Source organism: Cavia porcellus, unplaced genomic scaffold (assembly GCF_034190915.1).
Source record: "Cavia porcellus strain 051 isolate PalLab524CR breed Dunkin Hartley unplaced genomic scaffold, mCavPor4.1 scaffold_31, whole genome shotgun sequence".
Lineage (NCBI taxonomy): Eukaryota > Metazoa > Chordata > Mammalia > Rodentia > Caviidae > Cavia > Cavia porcellus.
The window spans coordinates 25,160,154-25,183,089 of NW_026947514.1; the positions used below are offsets into that span (position 1 = coordinate 25,160,154).

Consider the following 22,936-nt stretch of genomic DNA (forward strand, 5'->3'; position numbering starts at 1 on the left):
AATGGGTCTTTTTATTTTATTATATTCATGGACAGACCTTGACTGAGGGACAAGCTGTTTCTAATCTTGCTATTACAAATGCTTTGATAATGACAGTGTCAACACTCAGCTTTTTCTCAGGTCCTCAGGAGGGACTGGGACAGGAAGGGATGTGCAGGCGAGACCTGGTAGGGAGCTCTTTCTTGAGCTGGTCTCAGTGAAGTGAGAAAGCATCTCCTGCTTCAGACAGTGCCGTGTGCAGTGTAGTCTCTTAGGGGGCTTATGGGTCCTGTGGCTTTGGAAGTCCCTCCTAGGCAGGAAAGCCTCTAGCACAATGGCCACTTGTTTGTCTGCTTCTTCCCTTCCAGATCTGGCTTATGGTTCTGTGATCACGGTGAAGAACCTCCGGATGGCCATTGGCTACCTGCATTCCCATAGGCACCTCTACCCTGAGGGCTTCGGTGCCCGTCAACAGCAGGTCGGTGGGTCTCTGTGCACTACTGTAGTGATGCTGAACTGTTTGCCGTGGCTGAACCTGCGTTCTCTTTCTTGCTTCTCCTTTGCTTGTGCTGCTTCCCGGCTTGGAGCAGTGTTAGTTCTGCATGCTTCTCTCCTTTCCTCTGGTTAACCCCAGCTTCTTTAGGCTTCAGTCCATCATGATCCCTCTTCCCTGGTAGTGGGTCAGGTGTCCCTCTTAGGAGAGCTTTCTCTGTACCTCTCCAGACTTCTACATTCACAAGGAGTGTGACTGTTTACTTTCATCTACCTTTCTGCTGCTTGATTGCTCACTCCTGGAAGGCTGAAATGCCTGGCATGGAGTTAATAAGGTGTATAGTATAGTATAGTCATTATGAATGCAGACTTGGGAACTAGGCTAGCTTACCTACATTTGAATCCTGGTTCCATATAAAGTATGATTTTGAGCAAATTTCTTTATCTGTCTACGTGGTATTCTCATCAACGAAAGTTACTGTGTGATGGCGAGAATGGTTAAAGTTAGAAAGATAACTTCAGTGGGAATGGAATAGATTGTATGCCTAGTTAGTAGATAGTAATTACGACAAAAGAGAAGAGAGGCAGAGTTTGTGAGGATGGAGGAAGGAACTGATTCAGGAAATACTTCACAGGTATGATGACCGGGCAACAGATGAGTGGCAGGAAGAGCTGGGCCCAGGCCTATAGTTTGTGTGTCAAGATGTATCACTAGAGAAGGGGAAGAGGAATCACTTTGGAGATGGGAGAGTTAGGCTTTGTGTCTTAAGGTCTGGGGCTTGTCTCTGGAGAGAGGTCAGAGTGTGTGCTGTGCAGGTGTAGCTCACAGGGGAGGGGTGGCGTTTCCCAGAAAGGCTGTAGAGGTGCAGGAGGGGGCCGTGAGGGAATCCTGGGTACACATATATGGCAGTGTCTGAAGCTACGTGGTGGAGCCAGTGCAAGAGAAAGGAAGGAAGGAATTGGAAGAGCAATGGAGGAGAGTGTAAGGGCAGCGAGGATCTCTGGGAGAAGGAGGTGGTCAGCATTTGGAGTGCAGTGGAGTCCCAGAGGTTGAGGTCTAAGAGAGAGGCCCTGAGTGCAGGGTTGGCCTGTGACTGGTAAGGAAAGGTTTGTGCAGCAGCAAGGGAGGAGGTCGCAGGTGCAGCGGAACCAAGGAAGTGAGGTAGAGGTTGCAGAGCAGAGCTGCTTTGTGAGGCTTGCAAATCAAGTGTATCTTTTTTTTTTTTTTTTACAATTTATGTATTTTTTAAAGAAAAAAACAAAACAGAAAAAGGATAGAAATAATACATAATTTCAAAAAATAAACAGTAAGAAATCACTAGTTGATAATTACATATTGTCTTCTTAGAAATCGTTCAAGTTACAAAAGTAAAGCATATAAAGTGGACATTCAGACAGCGAGACTGCAAACAGTTCTGTTCAACTGTCCAACAAAAACTTAGTAATATGCTTATCAATCCTACACACTTAAACATAGATGCAGTTATATCCTTTAGAGCACTTTCTTTTCTTCTCTTTTTTACAAAAGTGTATCTTCTTACAATGACCAGTGTTTTCACTTTGCAAAAAGTTTTGCTATTCTTTTTTTTTCAAATCGGTATCAGGGATCGAACTGACGACTGCGCACTTGCAAGGCAGGCGCTTATGCCGCTGAGCTAAATCCCCAGCCCCAAAGTTTTGCTATTCTTATGCTTTGTTATCATTTCCTTTTTTTAGTTACTAGAGCGTTGACCTAAGATACTAGACTTGAGTATCAGTGTCTCGTCCTGGCACTCTACATATGTGCTTCTCAGCCCTGGCTGCATTTTATAATCAACTGGAGAACTTTTATAACATTCTGATACCTGGGCTCTACCTCCAAGATTCTAATTGAATGATCTAGGGTGGGGCTTGCCCATGCATTGCAGATTTTTGTTTTAGTTATAGCTCTCCAGATTTTACCACACAGCCAGAAAACCACAGCCAACTTCCAGAGTGATACCTTGCTGCAGTTATCATGTAGAAATAATAAAGTTACAGATGTGGTGGCCAGAAAAAGGCCAATTTCTGAAAGACAGTAATTAAGCTTATTTCTCCACTTGGAACTTATATGTGCAGGTGTGAAGTTGATGACACTGTAGAGAGAGTATTGGGTCAAGGGACAGAAATGTCTTTGCTGAATCATTTGGCCTTTCTCAACTGCTTTCCTCCTCTGCAAATTGAGGAGAGTGGACCAAATAACTATCTCTTTGTTGGGGCCAGGGGATTAGCTCAGTGGTATAAGTGCCTGCTTGGCAAACCTGAGATTCTGAGTTCAAACCCTGGCACCAAAAAAAAAAAAAAAGATTTAACTATCTCTGTGTCTCAATAGTAAATGTTTTTTGTGTTTTTTAAAGAAGAAAGATTTAATTTAAATGTTTTTTTTCAGATTTTTTTGATATATATATATTTTAAATCCATTTTATTCATAGATTAAAAAAAAAAGCTACAACAAAAATTTAAAGTACATCAATCAGGGAGTAGTAATGGTACATACATTGTGCATTGTCATCCACAAATCATTCACCCAAGACATCTGCCTTCAACATTAAATGTTTTTAAAGTATAATAGTTATAAAGTAAAATTAGAAGATATGAAAAAATACAAAAAAGCAAAGCTACATGTAATTCAAGATCTGTTTTACTCACCTATTTTGATGTATAGCATTCTGTTATAATTAGATCCTGTGTTCCTAGGAAACCTCATGTTATTACAAATTCCATTGTAGAAACAAATGTTTCAGTGGAAAAAAGGCAAAGGAAATATACTCACAATAAAGAAATAATTTTTCTTATATGAATTTTAATGGTAATAGCTTTGTAAAAGTAAACAAAAAGCACTCTTCCACTCTGCATCCCCACAGAACCTTAACAATTCATTTGTTTTGAGAAACAAAGCAAAAACTGCTTAAAGCAGCCATAAAACATGCAAAAAAATATTTTTAAATAAACCATCATGCAAAAATCTCTGCAAGCATATTAGTTGTATCCAGATGGAGTTATGAAAACTCATATTGTAAAAGAAATGCTATATTTAAAGTTGTTCCAGGTGTCTCTGTACTTCTTTACAAATTGGCATAATTGTGTCTTGGGAATGTTGGAGTTAGCTGGTTCAAATCCTGTCTTTCCAACACATAAGCTGTGTGGCATCAAGCAAATGACTTACCCTGTTTCCTTATGAGTAATATGGGAAACAAAAGCACCTCCTCGTGATAAATGGTAGCCATTCTCACCAGCATTTCAGCGGCCTTTCCCAAATTGCTAAACACAATCTGAAACATTTTTAGTGACTATATAATAATATATCCCATGAACATAGTATCCTATTAACTGTTTCTCTATTAATATTTAAATCATTTCCAGATTTTCACAGCATTATAGCCATATGCATGTAAGCACACATACCTAATTTTTATAAAATTAGTGTGCCCAAAGATGAAAACTCTAGGATAAGATATGTATGGAACTTTTTAGTTTCACTTAGCCACATTATAGAAACATATCATGAAATTTTCATTTGGAAAGTTTGAGGCATGGTCTTACTTTATTACTTATTTATTTATTTTTGTCTTTTTTGTTTGTTTGTTTTTATCGGTACCAGGGATCGAACTCACAACTGCCTGCTTGCAAGGCAGGCACTTATGCTGATGAGCTAAATCCCCAGTCCCATATTACTTATTTATTTATTTATGCCTTTTTGAGACAGGGTTTCGCTGTGCAGTTCTTTGTAGCCCATACTGCCCTTGAACTCCCAGTAGTCTTCCTGCCTTGGCCTCTTGAGTGGTGGGATTACAGGAGTGCACCACCATGGCTGGCCATGGTCTTAATTTTTAAAATACACTATATCTACTCTGTGCACTTCAGATTGTTATACAAGGTGTCATGGTTCCTCCTTCTAGGAGGCTATAACTTTAATACTAAGGTACAGAAACAGTGGCCAAATCAACAAGACTGAATCTGGAAAGAAAGTGAAATCTCAGGCTAGCGATATAGCTCTGTGGCACAGTGCCTGCCTGGCAAGTGTACAGTCCTGAGTTCGATTTCTCTCCCCCTTCACACAAAAAAAGAAAGTAAAGTCTCAGCAATGCTGCTTCTGAGCCCTTTTGGGAAATTTGGCCCCTTGGGTTGGTGGCTGAGGATTCTGAAAAAGTCTCAGCAGTGTTGGTTTACTGGGGGTTGTGCTTAGCCAGCTGTGCTGAGAGTAATGAATTTATTCTCCCTCCCACCACCTCTGCCCTCTGCCTCCATCCTCCCCCAGGTCACCACCTATTTGCACAAGGACTACAACAACCTGTGGATCATCAAGAAATATAACATAGACTCAGGTAATATGGTCAGGAACTGCCACTTCTTATTTTATTACTTATTCTGAACCCCAGGATTTTTCATGCTGCCAAAAGAATGATGCTGAGATAGGCTTTCCTGAGTGTCATTGACAGTGTCTTCACTGATTTCAGCTGTTCTCTCAATTATCGAATACCTACTGTGTTTCAGGCACAGTCATAGGCATAGGCATAAGCGTAGCAGTTAGGCAGTGGGAAAACAGATAAGATCTGCCTTAGCACTGTCGTTTTGAAGCCATAGAACAGGGCTCCCACTTCATCCAGGAAAAGGTCACCTGAGTACAGCATCAGGGACTGGGGAGTAGCCATGAGCAAGGATGTCTGACGCTATTCTCATTTCTCACGTAGAGCATGGCTCGCCTTCAGAAGCCAGAATGTGGTCTTGACAGGGTCAGAGTGCTGTCCGTTGCTCATCCCTAGATCTGAGGGCCAGCCCTGTAACTGGGCTTGTCTAGGTTGGTGCCTGGGACATTCAGCCTGACTGGTCTGGCATATATCTGTCAGACTTTCTGGATCTTGCTGAATGTGGTCAGGCAGCCAGCTACCTGCTGGCTGTGCCTTCTGCTGAGCTGAGAACAGAGGCTCCTTCCTCTCGCTGTCTGAGCCCATCATCACTGCCAGTGTCCTGCATCCTCAGCGTTCACTGTGACTCTTCACCTGCCTTAGCCTGTCCCTAGCCACTGTTCCTGGGCCTTTGTGAAGTGGGCTCATTTCAGTTCACTTTCTTTTTCCGTCCCACTTCCTCTTACTGCCTTTTTCAGGCCAGAATCATGACATACGCAATTCGTGTCTTTGCATTCCGTTTATTTCCTTGGTAATACAGATTATGGTGCCATTGAGCAGAGTCTGGTTTTATACCCTCAAAATACTAGTACAGGGCCAGGGATTTAGCTCGGTGGCACAAGTGCCTGCCTGGCAAGCGTGAGGTTGTGAGTTTGATCCTTGATACCAAATAATAATAATAATAATAATAATAATAATAATAATAATAATAATAATAGTATGGATTGTGTTTTGACCTAGCAACCAACATAAGTCATTCATTATTACGAGGAGTTAGGAAGGAAGAACTGTTTTAGTTTTACTTCAATCAAATGACTCAAACCAAACTTTGAATATTCCTAGTTTGTTATGCCACTGTTATGCAAACTAAGGGTTTTCTGGGAACCTTCGAAACTAAAATTTTGCCTGCTTAATGGCTGTAATTCCCTCCTCCACCAATCCACATGAGATAAAACTTCCCTCCCCAGTTAATCTGAAGAGACCTTAAAAGGTAATATAGCGTAGACATCCATGCATTTGAGTTCTGTGATTCTCCCAAGAGCCAGAGATTTGCACTGACAAGTTTATCTCTCCTGACCTTGATCTGTTTATAGTGTTGGTGTTCCACTGTTTGGGACAGTAATTTGCAATGCTGCATTCTGCATGACTGATGATTTCCAGCTCCCTTTCCATGTCATTGCCTTTTTACATCTTCATTAGTTTTGATTTCCAGATAACACAAATGTATCCTTTCATTTCATCATTTTCTCCACCTCACACTTAGCAATCTGTTGCCAGAGATAAGATTTAATTTTTTAGGAAAATGGGCTGGGGATTTAGCTCAGCGGCACAAACACCTGCCTGGCAAGTGTGAGTTTGATTCTTGGTACCTTCCCCCAATATATATATATATGTATATATTTTTATATATGTATAGGCACCAACCTAGACAGTATGCATGATGAGTAGCATGGGAACCAAGGGCGGGGAGTTCTTCTAGGAAATGAAATAGACCGAAGTCTTGCCTGAGGCTCTGGTAATAGAGCTGTGCTGGAATGAGAGAACATTTAGGAAAATGGTGATTTGTGTGGAAATAATTTCAGGGAGATCGCTAAAAGAGAAATTTTACTTTGTTTCCCAGGTTAAGGGTTTTTTTTGTTTGTTTGTTTTTTGTTTTTTTTTGAGACACAGTTTGACTTTGTAGTTCAGGCTGACCTTGAACTCAGTATGTAATGCAGGCTGGCCTTGGGACCACACAAATGTGCCACCACACCCAGCCCCAGTTTAACTTCTTGTAGAGACTTCAGAGCCTATCAAGTAAAGACCACATTGCTCAGCCTGGCACGTGCATCTTCATGCTCTCGTCTGTCCCACTCCCTGCTTGCTCACATTTCCTAAGTATGACATCATGTGCCATTAGTCACACGAGTTTTGTTCTTTCATACATCTGTGCCTTTCCCCAACTAGTTCACTTGAAAAACATCCTGCTTTCCATGAAGCATTGTTTTCAACCTTTGTCTCTAGGACCCCTTCTGTAATGCTCCTCAGCGACTGAGGTCTGTTGGTCCCACAGCACTGTGTTGGTGCCTCTAGCACATTCCACATGGTGGCACTGTAGCTGTTTGCAGTAGGCCATCACTTGACAATAGTCTAGAGTGAGAATGATCTCAATGTTAATGCTTATCTCTCCTCGGCAGATCCGCTAGACCCCTCGTTCCCAGTAGAGTTTGTGAGACATGGAGATATCATTCGACTGGAACACAAGGAGTAAGTGAATGTACACTCTGCGTGATGAGTAGCATGGGAACCAAGGGCGGGGAGTTCTTCTAAGAAATGAAATACTCCGAAGTCTTGTCTGAGGCTCTGGTAATAGAGCTGTGCTGGAATGAGAGAGCTAGGTTAGGGGCTGGGGATTTAGCTCAGCGGCGAAGCACCTGCCTTGCAAGCAGGCGGTCGTGAGTTCGATCCCTGGTACCGATAAAAACTGAAAAAGACAAAAAAAAAAATTTAAAAAAAAAAAAAAGAGAGAGCTAGGTTAGGAAGGTGATGAACTTCGCAGGCCACCCTTTGCCTGCCAGTCTTGGCCTTGGGGGCTTTGGGGGTTCCTTTTCCTAGAAGAAAAGATAAAAGTTGAGCTGCCTAAAGCTACTGCTTAAGTGACTGCCTTGAGAAAATGTAAGCCTCTACTTCTGGAACACTACAAACTAGTTTATTTCACTTGTGTTCTCACTGAAATGATTGAAAATGCCAGGATAACATAAAAACTTAAAGGTACAACAAAGCTGGCAAGGTACCAGTTACTACTAAGCTAATAATTGAAGTAAAAGGGGAAATCAAGAAAAGTAAGGCAATAAAAGCCACTTTTGCCCTGATCCCACCATCTTGGAGCATTGGTCTTCCTTTTTGATTTTTTGTTTTGACTGCCTCTTGAGAGAAGTGGGTTTTTTTTTTGTTTGTTTTTTTTTTTTTTTGCCTACTGGGGATTGAACTCACGACCTTGCACTTGCCAGGCAGATGCTTATGCCACTCACGAGCTAAATCCTCAGCCCTGAGAAGCTGTTTGAGTGTCAAAGCTCTAGGCTCACCCAAGGTGGTTACTGTATTAATTGATCCCTCCCCTACACTTGGGTAAGGGTAAATCTGCCCTATCTACTTAGGAGTGGATTGGGTAGGAAACTAGTTCCCAAGAATCTGTAACAGTTAATCCTCACATAGATTTTCAGTTCTCATTTATGTCACCTTGATGTTCTCAAAATCTTCATGCTATGGTTTTAATAAACATGATTTAGACTGGTAATATCTCCTAGGTACCTGGTTAAAAGCAAGGATAAATGCCGTTTGGGAAAGACATTGCAATCCAATCCTAAAAATAGTTTTTCAGCAACAATGAATAGTGTCAGTCAAAAAATGCATCACTGCCGGGCATGGTGGCTCACGCCTGTAATTCCAGCACTCGGGAGGCTGAGGTGGGAGGATCATTTCGAGTTCGAGACCAGCTTGGGCTACAAAGTGAGCTCAAGGCCAGCCTGAACTGCATAGCAGACCCCATCTCAAAAAAGACCCCTCCCCCCCAAAAAAATGCATTGCTGGAGGAAATAGGGCCCGTGCATAAAGAGCAATCAGAAACAATATTACAAGTAGCTCTGCCAAAATTCATACACTGGATTTGTCAGGTACAGATTTTTTAAGAACCAGGGAAATCAAGGATTTATTTACACATACATATGTACATGTGCTATCTATATCTATATATATTATATAGATATTCATTATATATTTATATATAATAGATATAGACAGTGTATGTACGTATTAGATATGGAGGGAGCATAGTGGTAATCATTTGGATTTGGGGTACTTTGAATCTTTATTATTAAACAGATTTTATTTTGATTAAACTTTATTGTAATTAAATTTTATTTTTACAAATCAAAAAATTTATAAGAAACATTTGCATACTACTTATGAATAAAAAAGTTGTTACAAAATATTAAATAAATGACTGGACATCATAGCACATGCCTGTAATTCTAATACTCGGGAGACTGAGGTAGGAGGATAGCCATGAGTTCATGAGCAACCTGGGCTACATAATGAGTTGAAGGTCAGCCTGAATTACAGAGTGAGATCCTGTCTCAAAACACTATAACAAAAAAAGATATTTAATAAGTGAAAGCAAAACTAGATGCCCCTCTTTCCATACCAATTCTCACTTTAAGAAAATGGTGATAAGCTGGGGATTTAGCTCAGTGGCATAAGCACCTGCCTGGCATGTACAAGGTTGTGAGTTCAATCCCTGGTAAAGTGAATGGGAGTATCTGTGATAGACGTGTAGATTATCAGTGTTAATTTTGTTCTCCCCAGACTTGCCTCATAAGTCAGGTAAGCTAAGTGTTTCAAGGCCATCAAATGTGTAAAAGTTACTCCTGTCCCAAGACCCCTGAGGTTGGCCCCTTTTCTGCTGTGTAGTCAGGTGCTCCCACCATCTCTCCTTTTGATCCAAGACTTTTCTCCAGTTGTCTTAGTTCCTTTTCTCATTGCTGAAACCACCCAGCACCCAAAGTTAAATGGTAAAAGGTTTATTTAGCTCGCAGTTTGTGAAAGTTTCAGTCCATAGTTGACTGGTTCCAAGGCAGTGGGGCATATGGCAGAGGGGCAACAGTTCATGATGACAGAAGACAGCAAAAGCAACAAGCAAAACAGGCAAAAACAAGCCTCTTTCCATCTCTTATACCATATGCCAGCTATTCACCCTAGGGTGGGTGTAGCACTCACACCCATAATCCTAGAATTAGACCATGAATCTAACTCTAGAAGCCTGCTCCATGATGACATGAGGCTTTGGGGGGGAGACATCCAAACATAAACCATAACACCATTTCTCTGGGTATTTCTTGTGACTGAATAGGTTGCAATTTCCTCTGATTCAAAATATTCTAACTCTAACAGATGATTTTGTATGTTCTTGATAAAAGGAGAAACATTGCATGTCTCTTTTTGTCAGATAACAGCTCTTCTGTCTTTCAATTTCTAGGACTGCTCGGAACTTGCACAGTCATTATCATGAGGCCCCGCTGACCCGAAAACACTATCAGGTCACCGGCTATGGCATAGTAAGTGAATGCCTGACATGAGCAGGCTGTAAAAGTTGTGGGGCTTGACTCAAGGGCATGTGACAGGACATAACTATCCTAGAATTCTGGAGTGTTCCTATGGATTAGAGACTCTTTATGGTCTTAACATTTTTGAGAGTTTTTTGGCCAAGTTTGCTATGAAAAAAGCAGCCTATGTCCTCGGCCTATCTCTGTCCTCAGATAACAACCATGTCATTTACATATTCCATTACCTAATAAATGGCAAGTGTGAATAATGTTTGGATCTCTTAAAATCACATTGAACACAGAAGCCAAAGACCTATAGTAAGGCCCCACATGACTAATAAATACAAGGTCCAGGGATGTAGCCTAAAGCAGGGCCCTGGGTACAGTCTCCAGGACCTCCTCACCAAAAAATAAAAGTTCTATGAGTACTTACAGTTTAAGAATAATTAAAGATAGAAACAGCTAGTGGAAAACTACGTATAGCTTAGTTACATTCACTTCCAAGGCCATTGGTGCTTCAGTAGAATCTGGGTTCTTTAAAGTGGGTTTCCTAACTGTCCTTCCACTTGCTCATCGCTCATTGTACCAGAGCCAAGACTTTCAGCAGCTCTTCATTTCCAAGATGCGATACCCAAGCCTGACTTTTCTGGCTGAAATGAGTGAGTGCCCACATGGCTAAGATAATAGGTACAAATGGCCCAGATCTGCTGTTGGCTCAGGGTCATATCTTAAGTTTGGTTTAGGGCCAAAGACATCTACTTACTGCTCAGACTAATTCTGTGAAATGAGAAATTGGACTTCTGGTTCTAAGAATTGTACTCCTTCATTTGGTTGCAAACGGGGAGTGCCAGGGCAGTGTGCCACTTGAGGCATTTCTGTGGCCTTCTCACTCCCTTTTCCACCTCAGTCACTGAGGCTGATTTGGTGTGTGTCTTTCGTAATGTGGTGCCATCTGAAAGAGTAACCATCCCTTTTGACACCTCTCTCTAACATCATCTCACTGTGTGTCGTTTTCTTGGTTTATGTGACAGAATGGGACAGGAGACTCAAATGATTTTTGGCGGATTGAGGTTGTAAACAGAAAATTTGGGAACCGGATCAAAGTGCTAAGAAGTCGAATTCGCCTCATCCATCTGGTCACAGGTTGTGTCCTCGGTTCCTCAGGAAAGATTCTGCCCAAATGGTGAGTTTCTGGGTTTCTGATGTTCTCATGGGACTTGCACTTTCCTTTTTGTGCTACAAGTAGTGTGCCTCATGTTTGCTTTTTTTTGATAGAAAGAAGAAAAGATATTAGGTATATTATGAAACACAGAACTCCAGGGGCATTTTGGAGTTTATGTGTTCCGTGGTTGTGCATTTGTACTTGTGGCTTGAGGTAATTACTCTCTTGGACTTTGTCTCTTTGTAAAGTGGGACTAGCGTAGGCTAGACCACTTCCAGGATAGCTGTGGAGTGTGACAAACTGGAGTTGAAACAATATGACCACTCACTTAAAAATCCAGGGATTCCAGGGATTGAAGAGCAGTAGTCAGTGTCATTTTTGCAGTGTGTGTATCAGGGGCAGGGGATTCAAGTCTCTTGAGAGGCATTTGTGATTAACATTTGTGATTTCACAGGGGCTGGGAGCAGTTGGAAGTTACTTGTACTCCATACCTGAAACAAACACTCAACTCCATCTGGAACGTGGAGGACCATATCAATCCCAAATGTGAGTGAGGGCTGGCTGTGAAGGGAAACATCCAGAAAAAACAAAACCTCTTCCCTTAGAAAAATAAACCTTTGCATGTACAGACTCTGCTGCCATTTCTCCTTATTGCCCTTTCTTCCTTTTTTTACACCTGTAAGAGTTTGTACCTACTCTGATGGCTCCTTTTTCCACCACCCAGGGTCTCACCTACCTCTGTCTTGTCTCCTTCTGAGCTCTCCTGGCACTGTCCCTTGGGTACCTGTGTGCCCTCCTGGTTTGGTGCCATCTGATCTCTGCCTGCCATGTCTCTGCTGAGCTCCTCCACCCTTACATCCAGTCTTTCCTGTGCCAAAGGCTGCAGCCACAGCTCTGGTCTCAGCCCACACTTCTGTCCACAGACTGCTTTTGATATTTGTACTTCAGTTTCAGCTCACTATGTCTTTGGATTCATTCATTTACTCTTGATTTCTCCTCCTCCCTGCGCTTTGCATTTCGTTCTTGTCACTTCCTAATCTAGCCAAACCAACTAATTAACTCCTTGCTGAGTCCACCAGGAACTATGTGGATCCTGTGGTTATGTTGAAATGAAAGACTTGGTCCTTGCCCTCATGTACCTTGTGCCTAACGGGAGGCCAGCATCTGAGCCAGTGCCACAGCAGAGGACTGGTTCCTGGATGGAGCCCCACAGGGATGCCTGTTACCTGTTTGGTTGTCTCCCTCAGAATACCCCTGGGTGCTTGGTGCAAGCTGACCCAGTGATCCCCAACACTGTCACCTACTCATCAGCTTGTCAGGAAGGCTTCCCTTGGACTGTAACAGAAGTGGACAGACTCCGAGAGATAAAGTGTGACAAAGCCTGTCATGTTTTTGTTCTCTCTTTGCCTTTTGCCTAGTGCCAAACATCAGTCTGGATGTGCTGCAGCCCACTTTTCCTGAGATCTTGCTGGAGTCTCACATGGTGATGATCTGGGTACTGTAGCCTCTTACTACATGGCTTCTCTCATGAGCTTTTAGGCAGGGGCTGGGTAGATAGCTAATCAGCAAAGCAGCTGCCTGCCAAGCACAAGGTCATGAGTTCAATCCCGGGTACAAAAAGAGATAGATAGATAAAGAGCTTTGGGGCAGCCACAGATTTGAAACACAAATCAGTAGCTGTAGTGTAGATCTACCACCCCCTTGTGGAGGACCTTGAAAGTGTCTTCAAATACTGGTTTACTTGATTTTCATAGGCATTTTCCTTATCACAAAATGGGGATAACAACCATGATACCAGTGAACCTTTGTGTAGGGAGGCACTACTCTAAGCATTGTATATGTGTATATATATTAACATATACAGTATTTATCCTTTGGTGATTATCATCTTTCCCAGTGTATAGATAGGGAAACTAAGGCACAGAAGGATTGAGGAATTGTCCAGGGTCTAACAATAATGTATAAAATGTGGTTCCAGACTTCAGAGCTGGGCTAGTAGGCCTTCAGAGTCAGTGCCAGTTACAGTGACACCACTTGACCTCTAAGTGGTTTTTCAAATGTGTCTGAGTGACAGAGCTCCTGAAAATCTTAATGTTCTTGGTGGAAGATAATGAGGTATTGATAATTCATTCCAGCATGTGATCTCAGGATCAATTAGGACAGCAAGTTAATCTGCCAGCTCAACCATGAGCTCACTCATATTCTGGGACAGAAACCAATGAGGGGGCATGGTTGATTCTTGCTTATTTTCTCAGACTCATTGTTTGAACTCTGTCACTCATAGCTGACAGCATTTGTAGTGTCAAAGGTTTAAGGAAAAGTGAGGAAAGAAAAAAAGGAAAAGTGAGAGAGGAAACTTTAGATTGAGGAAATTCTACCCCTAATTTAAATTTCCTCCTGCAAATGGAGCAAATCTTGCTGCAGTTCTGATGCTTCAGGGGTGAGCCCCTTGCTCTGTCCTGGGCAAACCTGAGTACTACAGGAGTAATGGTGAAGCCACCCTGGGCTTCAAGCCAGATGGGGGATAGCAGCCACCCACAGGGTTGCAAGCAAGTGTGGGGATCGTTATTTTGCCAGGGGCCACTATCAAGTGCACACTCCTGAAAGTGATTATTTAAGCAGCATTATGTAAATATAGTTGACTTACTTCACTGGATTAAACTTTAAAATTTTCGATTTTTGTCATTTTTGCACATTGGAAGGTGATGAGTTGACATTAAGCAATCTCTGGGTCACTTCTCCTCTGACTCTGCTTGTAGCTGTCACTGTGGCCTGATGACATTGCTCTTTTGAATATGTGCCTGTCAATCAGAATATCAGTCTGGGTCTGGGTTGAATTTTAAGACCAACTGAGTAAGTGTATAGTTTCATTTCTTCTTTCATTATCTAAGAGATAGAGATAAAGAAGGAAAGGATGTAAAGACATCTCTTATTCAAGGAAGGGAGAGAGACCAAAACAGTGACCTAGATATAGGAACTGGAGTGAGGAGTGTGCGTGCGTGCGTGTGTCTGTCTGTTTGCCTATGTCTTCTGCCAGCTGGAACCCGAATGGAGAAGGTGACAATACTCCTCCCCATAGGACTTTTGACCCTACCGCCATATGAAACTATTCCCAAGCCCTCCAAGAGTTGGGTTAGTTAGGTACCAGGTGGCAGTTTATTGGACCCAGACCTTTCAGAGTTGAGCTATGTCATTGCTTCTCAGTTGAAGCAATTTTGCCTTCCAGGAGACATCTCACAATGCCTGGAGGACTTTTTGACTGGCAGAACTGAGGAGTGAGGAATGGGGATAATGAGTGGATATTAAACAGGACAGCCCCTTATCCAGCCCCAAATATCAGTGGTGGCGAGGTTGGGAAACCCTGACTGATCCAGCGTGGTGCCCCTTTTGGGGCTGCTTTCCCCAGTAGTGCTGACAGTTAGTTCGCCCAGTCCTGATGGCTGATACCTGGGACTCTGAGCCTGTTCCTGCTGTTTTAGCAAAGCCCTGATTTTGTTGTGGTAAGACAAGTTACTGGATAGTCTTGGCTGCTGGATAAGAAGGACTGAGTTCAGGTGCTTCAGGCTAAAGGATTGCTTAAAGTGATTTCTCTTTAAGTACCTGAAATGAATTCTTGGAAGGTAAAAACAAACAGCAAAAAACTTTAGGTCTCACATAGTACATCAAGAGATACATAGTGTGGCCATGGTATGAAAATGACAAGAAAGGCATTTAGAGAAAAGGTCGAAAAAGGCTGTTGGCCAGAAGGAGGCAATAATAGGAAAAGCAAAAACCAGTTTAAGGGTACTAGGCTAAGATAGTCTTTTCCAAGTCAAGGTACTCCTCGGAGTCCCTGTTTGTGGTTTGGTGTGGTTTTGGGTTTTTTTTGGGGGGGTGGGGGGTGGGGGGTTGTTTCTTTGTTTCTTTTGAGGCAGTATTTTGCTATGCAGTTCAGGCTGGCCTTGAGCTCACTGTGTAGCCCAGGCTGGCCTCGAACTCACAGCAGTCCTCCTGCCTCAATGTCTCAAGTGCTAGGATTACAGGCATGCGCCACCAAGCCCAGTCCAGTTTTTCTGTTTGAAATTAGGTAAAGAAGCTCTGATTTTATAGCCCTAACCCTCTTGATATTTTGGCTTTGGCTTGGTAGATGAATGTGTGTTCTGTGCCCAAGGCAAACAGGTACTTCCTTCTCTTCATTCTCTCTAGCAGAAATGGTCTGAATGGGCTGATGGAAAGTGGAGGCTTGGGTTGGAGGAAATAAGGTAGTTATTGTAGGCTGATGAATAATAGCTATGAATAGCATCTGATTCGTCCCTGCGGAGAAGGGAGAGGGGCTGTTTCCTCTTGACACTTGGCTGGATAGCAAAGATGTATGAGCTTCACATTTCTGTCAGCCCTGTGCTCCATCTTGATCAGCTTTTCTTTGCCATCTTCCTACAGGGGAACAATGGCCTTAAGCCCAAGGACAATGACTTCACATCCAAACCCTGGCACTGGCCCATCAACTACCAGGTAGGACCAGCAGCTAGAGCTCCTTCCAGAAAATGGAGACAAGAGAAGATGACTGGGACAGAGTGGGCCAGAGGTGTTGGGGTACAGGAGAAGGCCTCACCTGGGACGGGCTGCCCAGAGATGGGGCTGTGTTTCCTGCCTCGATGTCAACTCTCTTCCCAGAGGGTACATGGAGAATCTATACACTGTGAGCCTCCTCTCCAGGCCAGCCTCTCTGTGAAAGGTGTCTGGTCTTCCTCTCAGCTGAGGATAAGCTGGGAACAGGATCCTCAAGGTGTCTTCTGTTCCACAGGGCTTGCGCTTCTCAGGGGCCAATGACACAGACTTCCGAGTCTATCTGCTTGGCAACCCGGTGAGTGTTGCACATCCCTGCTCAGCCCACGAGCACTGTGCTAGGGAGAGCTCCACTTTCCTCTCATCCTTCTGTCTGCGTGTCTGTACAGGTGATTTGGTGGCTGAATCTGGTGAGCATCGCTCTCTACCTCATCTCAAGAAGCATCATTGCCATTGCCATGCAGAGAGGTGCACAGCTCTCCACAAAAGTGGAAGGTCAGGCCCCCTACCCAGCCCAGCCCAGCCCAGCAGCTGGGGGTGCCAGTGTTCTGAGGCTCTGCCTACGGTGGGGTGTCCCTTGCTTTGCTTGCCCCATACTTCCCTTCTCCTTTGCCTTTCAAAACCACAGTCACCAGACACTTGCTGTTTGTGACACTTCTTACCCTCCCAGCAGCTTTATGGAGGAAAGGAATATTACCCCCACTGTATGGATGAGGGAAATGAGGCACAGTGAAATTAAGGGACTTGTCTTAAGGCCTTAGCTACTGAGAGTGATGAGGTTTGAACCCAAGTAGTCTCTAACTGCAAAATCTTCCTTTCTACCCTTGTGCTATAGGCAAAACTTCCCATCTTCTTTCACTGTCTCTTTTTTGTTCTTTTCTTTCCTTTTCCTCTTTCTTTTTTTCTGAGACAGGGTCTTGCTATGTAGTTCAGGCTGGCCTCCAACTCACTGTGTAGCCCAGGTTGGCTTCAAATTCACAGTGATCCTCCTGCTTCAGACTCACAAGTGCTGGGATTGCAGATGTGTACCACCGTGCCCAGCTTTACTGTCTCTCCTGTCCCTAGGAACGCAGTGGTTTCCACGCTGGTGCTGCTTCTACTTTCTTTAGCTTCCAGACGTGCACCATGGCAACTGAGAGCTCCCCTCAGGCCCTTTTCATCCCTGCACTCTGTGTGTAAACAGTCAGAGTGCCAGACACACTCTCGCCTCCCTGCTGCCCCCTCTGCGCTTCTGCATAGTGGAGGTCTGTGGCAGCAGAGATGCGCAGGGTACAGGGAGGAAGGGCAGCTCTCTGTAGAGATGTGGGGTTATGGTTTCTCTAGAGCCTGGCTGCTTCCAACCCAGACAACAGCCCCAGACCCTTTGCTGGCATATAGTGCCCCTGTCATGGTGCTGAGACCTTTCCAGACTAGGAAGTGACCGAGACTCTTGAGAGTCCCAGTTGCTCCTTTTTTTCCAGTTGTCACGAGGTTAAGTTGGTCCCTGTGAGGGAACTATCCACAGCAAGGAAGGGGCAGAGCGAGACTGAAAGCTGGGCCCTGGCCTTCCTGCCTTCTAACAGAGCTGTGCTGCTTTTTGGCCCAGAACTGACCCGGGTGCTGCTGCAAGGAGGTGGCCAGGTGCTGCTCGGCTGGATGCTGCATTACTTCCCGTTCTTCCTGATGGGCCGGATCCTCTACTTCCACCACTACTTCCCAGCCATGCTCTTCTCCAGCATGTTGACAGGTCAGCCCTGCCCACCTGCTCATGGCGGAAAAGCAGGAGGCAGGCAGGGTGGGAGAGAGGGAAGAGGCTGCTTGGAGCAGCAAGGCTGGGAGTGAATCTCTGCTTCCTGTTGGGGGCTGGCTCCTTCCTGCTGTAGCCCCAGGAATCCTCTGACAGGCTGGTACTGGTGGTCTCTTCTGTCTACCAGGCATTCTGTGGGACACGCTTCTGCGGCTCTTTGCCGGGGGCCTGGCCTCCTCTTCCTTGGCCAAGAGCGTGCATGCAACAGGAATCCTGATCCTGATCCTGGGAACTGCCTACAGGTGCGCATCCCCTTGATGGCCCTCAGGCAGGGGCTCACTGGTGCTTCAGCCTCAGACACATGTTAGAAGCCTTTTCGATGTCCCAGTATCTGAGCCCCATCCATAGAGGCTCTAATTCAATTGGGCCAAAGTGGGGCTCAATCAGTTGTGATTGTTAAAGCCCCCCAGGTGACCCTGATTTGTAATCAGGCACCAGGTAGAAGAACAGGAGGATCACTTTGCATCTCGTCTGCCAAGTTCCCAGCTTTGGCTGGGAGGGCCTACCCCGAAAGGTACTCCTTTTCAGTCACAGTGGCTCCCTACTGGAATGGTTCAGTGGGGCAGGAGGGAGGAGTGGGAACAGGGGTGTAGGTGGTGTGTTCAGAATTGATGGAAGGAGACAGTTGTTTGAAAAGTCTGTGCCCCTCACCTCCACCCCTCTTGCTATCTCTGCTAAGGCTCACAGATCCTGTTGAGAGTTGCTGGCTCTTTTGGTGGGACCTGTGATCTGCAACCATGTGCCTCCCAAGTGGGTTAAATTTGCATGTTCACAAATACTCTGGGCCATTCAGCCCAAGGCCAGACCCCTGGACAGGTCCCTCTCCTAGGCCTGTTGAGGGGAGCCCTTTCCTTCCTTGCCATTCAGGAAGCATCTCCCAAGCTCTTGGACCAGAGTGTGCCCACATGCTGTGCTCAGATGGCCACGGTGCTGACTGAAAAGAGGCCTCTGGAGTGGGTGCGTCTGGTGGGCACCTCAGCTGCAGCACAGGAGTGCCCACTACCTCCCTCTGGTTTCTTCTTGCAGCTTCTACCTCTTCCATCCCCTGGCTTATGGGATGGTTGGTCCTCTGGCCCAGGACCCTAAAAGTCCAATGGCAGGACTAAGGTGGCTGGAATCATGGGAGTTTTGAGAGCACTACAAGGACCCGCCTGGCTCCAGGAATTGCCTGGGGGCAGCCAGCTCTGGAGCTTCTGGAACCTGAAGAATTCTGCCACTGCTACCACCAAGCTTCAGGAGCAAACCCGGATTTGACCCAGCAATACAGACCACAGCTGTCTGCAGCATCTACAGAGCATCTCTCTGCATGGCTCCCCAAGTGTGCAGCCAGGGGAGGATGAGTGTGTAAGAGGGTGACTGTGAGTGTGAGGGAGTATATGAGGTTACATTTGTCAAATGCCTGTGGAATACAGACCTTGTGACTGACTATAAACAGCCAAGTGTCATAAACACTAAGAGTCGGGGCTATAGCAGTGTTTTCTGATACTTTCTTAATACTACATTTGGTTTGATTTTGGATTGTAAGATCCATAAGCAATTCTCTGATCTCTAAGAGAACCGAGTACTGACCCCATTTTGGGGTGTCATCAAAGACACAGCAGATGGGACCATGAATGCCATACTACTTTCCATTCTACCACCAAAAGAATCCAGGTGAGGAGAACAAGCACCCAAGTTGGAGATCTTTCCCCTGCCTCCTCCTGGGGTGTTTGTGGTCACAGGTGGCTGGGCTGCCTGCCAGTGCTGGAGCATGGGGCTCCAGGCCATGAGGTGACAAACTTGCCAGCACTTGACTGGCCTTCCTTAGCCCTTGTCCTTGTTCTCTGGGAATGTCACACTGAGATTGATTGGAGAAACCCTCTCCTAACCTGGACCACTCTAGATACCCAGGCCTTGTGTGTCAGATGCTTGTTGCGTCCATCTCTTTCCTTTCCATGGAGACCTGAACGATGAAGGCAGATGAGAGTCAGAGCAGGGGCCCTGTTCCCTGTGAGGCATTGCAGTCTCATTTCTCTAACCCTCCCCTACTCACATTCCCTTTCTGTGTAACTGCTTCACTGGTCTCTGTTCCCCAAGGCCAGAGCTCCTAGAGATACATGACAGCTTCTACTGTCTGCTACTTTGAAGCTCAAACAAGGAGCTCAGAGCTGCTGCTTCCATGTCCTCCCCAGAGGAATTAAGAAAACTTCTGAGTCAGAACCAGCCCAACCCAGGCCAGCCCTTCAGTTCAGGACGTGCCTCCCTGTGCTCCTCTCCGGACGGGACAGAATGTTCATTTTGTCTCGGAGGACTTTGATGCTTCAGGGTTTAATGATGAATTTCTGCCACACTCCATCTTTCCTCTGTTGTAGCTCCCAACAACTCTGACAGGGTCAGAGCTCTTTAAAGCATCTTCAGGAGGCGGTTGCCACGGAGACTGGAAATTGGTCTCAGGGACAGGCTGTGCTACCTATTGAGTGGTGGGGAGGGAAGCTTCTGGGCCATGCTTTGGACATTCAAACCAAGCATCATTAATGATAATAGAGGAAGTGCAGCCACGTGAAAAGCAAGGCAGGGTAGGCAGGGTGGTTAATTAGATCTGAGGCACATGACCTTGTCCTAGTGCCGCAGCCCTTCTGACTTCCCCCAGCAGGAAGTGCCGCCTGTGACCTGAGTCTGGGCGGCCTGCTTAATTGCATTTCTGCTGGGGAGGGACAGCAGTAATGGAGAACCTCTGTGTGCATCCATTTCTTCCCCACCCCTTTTTCCTCCCCACAGGCAGAGTTGCCTTCTGCACTGGGTGGGGCCACCATCTGGCTGGGCTTGCTCAGGGACAGGATACAGGGGTCCCTGCATGGCTCTTAGCAAAGGCAGTGGTGGTCTATGATGATGATCCAGGGGTCGCTGATTTTCCTTTGTGCCTTCTCATTTCCCAAGAGGAACCTGGTGGAAGGGAGGAGCTCTGACGGAGGGGGCCCTCTGAGAAGGGTGAGGGAGGAGAAGGTCAGTTCTGCACCCCTCCTTCCCTCTCGGTTTGGTCACACTGGGAACAAGAGTTTCTTCCATGCTTTTTAGGAGTGGAAGGGAGAGAACTTCCTTATCCACTCCTTCCTTCGTGCCCAAGCTGGCAGGCACTTTTCTGGGGCCAAGGCCACGTTGGGTGGTGCAACTCTGTGTGCTCAGTTTCTGTTTGAAGGTGCTGGGGAGAGAAGCTGGCAGGTTATTGCTGTGAATATGGACTGTAGTCCTCAGGAGTTTACAGAAATATGACATGTCGCACAAACTGCTAGGGGAAGAAGATACCTGTCAGGCAGCACAGGCTCCAGCCAGCACCTTAAGCCACATTTTACCTAAAAAAAAGGTTTCCAGAGATAATTGGATACCAATTACTTTTGTAATAAACATCCTTTGTTTGAATGCCGTGTTCTTGTGTTTAATTGAACCTCATTGTCCCGCTCCAGAGAGGCCTCCTTTAGAAGAGAAGTATTTCCATGAAGCCCACATCAGAGGCATTCTCACTGCAGCAGAGGATCTGGCTGGGCAGGTGGGCCTGCCGCCAGGACACCGGCTTCCCACAGTTACTGGAGGAATAGTGGGGGCTGTCTCAGTGTACTCATTCTAATCAGTGGGAACATGGGTCGCATTTTTTCTTAGGTTACCCAGAGAGTATAGAAAGGAGCAAGGGAGCCATTTCATTCACTTGTGAGACAGCTGAGTGCCCAACGCTGGCAGCAAGCCATTCTGCTTAGCTCAGGAATGGCCTTGGGGATCTGAGGGAGGTGAGGGCTCGTGAGGGTGGGGCAGGAGGGGGCTGGAAGCACACAGTGGAGTGGGGGTATCGGGGTGCCTAACAATTCCACTAGGGCCAGCGGTGGCTGGAGGCAGGCCGGGAGTACACAGGTCTCAGAAGCCGATCAGATATTTTCTAAACACATGGCCCGGTTTACAGAACCTCGGCACATCCATGTCCTTTAATCCTCATAACGGCCCAGTGAAGTCAGTGATGTTTTTATCTCCATTCTGCCAGTAATAATAAATTACCTAAGGTCTCACAGTTAGGAAATAATAGAGGCAGGACTTGGCACCAGGTGGGCCTTTTGTGTCCTGTCACGCCTGGTCCTAGAACTAGAAGCACCTCCTAGAGCTGCCTGGTGACTCCGGACGCTGAGGTAAGTGTCCTGATTCAACCTGCTGTGCTGTGTATCCTGCACTGAGCTCAGCAGCTCAACCAGGGCCAGTGTTACCTGCTCCTCAGGTACAGCCAGACTGGTGACCATAGGCATTTCAACAGCAGATCTGCAAGTAGAGAATGAAAACAAAAACTCAACCCTAATATGTAGCATTTGCCAGTTTTTGTGGTATAAATACTTTTACACGGCCTATTTCAAACTACCAACTTGATGTCACTGATGACACTTTGAAGTGTTGATGGGTACAGTTGGCTCTTGGAAGCCTTACAAGAGCTGGCACCAGTGTGCCACTAACCCAGACCCAGTGACCTTGGCTTGGCCTGAATTGTGGACATAGCTCAGGGTCATGAACCACTAACATGAGGAAAAGCTGCATAGTGGTGATGCTTGCAATGCCCACACTCAGGAGGCTGAGGCAGGATTGCTGTAAGCTTCAGGTCAGCCTGAGCTACATAGTGTGTTCAAGGCCATTCTCAACTAAGTAGAGCTTGGTTTTTAAAAACCCCACATGAAGGAGGCAGTAGAGAGCATGAGCCAGATGGTCAAATCTTGGCCTAGCACTTCCTGTGACCTTACCCTGGTCACTTAGTTCTGCTTCTGAACTGTCAGATGAGGGTAACAGTGTCTACTTCATGAGGAGGCAAACAGCTAATGGACAGGGTATCAGGATGCAAATGCCCTGTCACTGCCAGCTCTCCACTGTCATTAATGACGTGCTGACCTGAGTGACAGCACTGTCTTGAGGACAGCATGGACCTCCCTTCTATGCATGTGGAAACCTCCTGCACATGTCTGGCAGATCCCAGAGGAAGAGCTCCTGTGATGCCCCGAGCCCCGTGGACCCTCTGTCTATTGGTTGGGATGTGTAGGCTACACCTGATCCTTAATACTTTCTCCAAGGGGACTGGGGGTCACAGTGCACTTTCCCTCTCCCTGCTGCCTTCTGACTCTAGGAAGCAGAGGGAAGCCAGTGGTTTGAGTGCTGACTTTACACTTAACTAGCTAAGGCCACTGTGCCCCATGTACTCCTCAGACCATTGATCCTGGGAACTGGGAAAGAAGCAAAAAGCATCCTGAAT

At 45.6% G+C, this 22,936-nt stretch overlaps 1 protein-coding gene across 1 annotated transcript in view; it reads left to right on the top strand.

Annotated features, from left to right (window-relative positions):
* The window catches only part of Pomt2 (protein O-mannosyltransferase 2), a 41,409-nt gene extending 20,325 nt beyond the window's left edge, over positions 1-21,084 (top strand). Inside the window, exons 9-21 of the mRNA XM_003472446.5 lie at positions 348-457; positions 4,748-4,814; positions 7,292-7,361; positions 10,129-10,207; positions 11,227-11,378; positions 11,812-11,903; positions 12,776-12,852; positions 15,777-15,848; positions 16,141-16,200; positions 16,292-16,397; positions 17,488-17,628; positions 17,816-17,930; positions 18,715-21,084. Of these exons, the coding sequence (XP_003472494.4) occupies positions 348-457; positions 4,748-4,814; positions 7,292-7,361; positions 10,129-10,207; positions 11,227-11,378; positions 11,812-11,903; positions 12,776-12,852; positions 15,777-15,848; positions 16,141-16,200; positions 16,292-16,397; positions 17,488-17,628; positions 17,816-17,930; positions 18,715-18,820 (1,247 nt within the window). The 3' untranslated portion in view covers positions 18,821-21,084. The remainder of the gene's footprint in view (positions 1-347; positions 458-4,747; positions 4,815-7,291; positions 7,362-10,128; positions 10,208-11,226; positions 11,379-11,811; positions 11,904-12,775; positions 12,853-15,776; positions 15,849-16,140; positions 16,201-16,291; positions 16,398-17,487; positions 17,629-17,815; positions 17,931-18,714) is intronic.
* Positions 21,085-22,936: the final 1,852 nt, after the last annotated feature.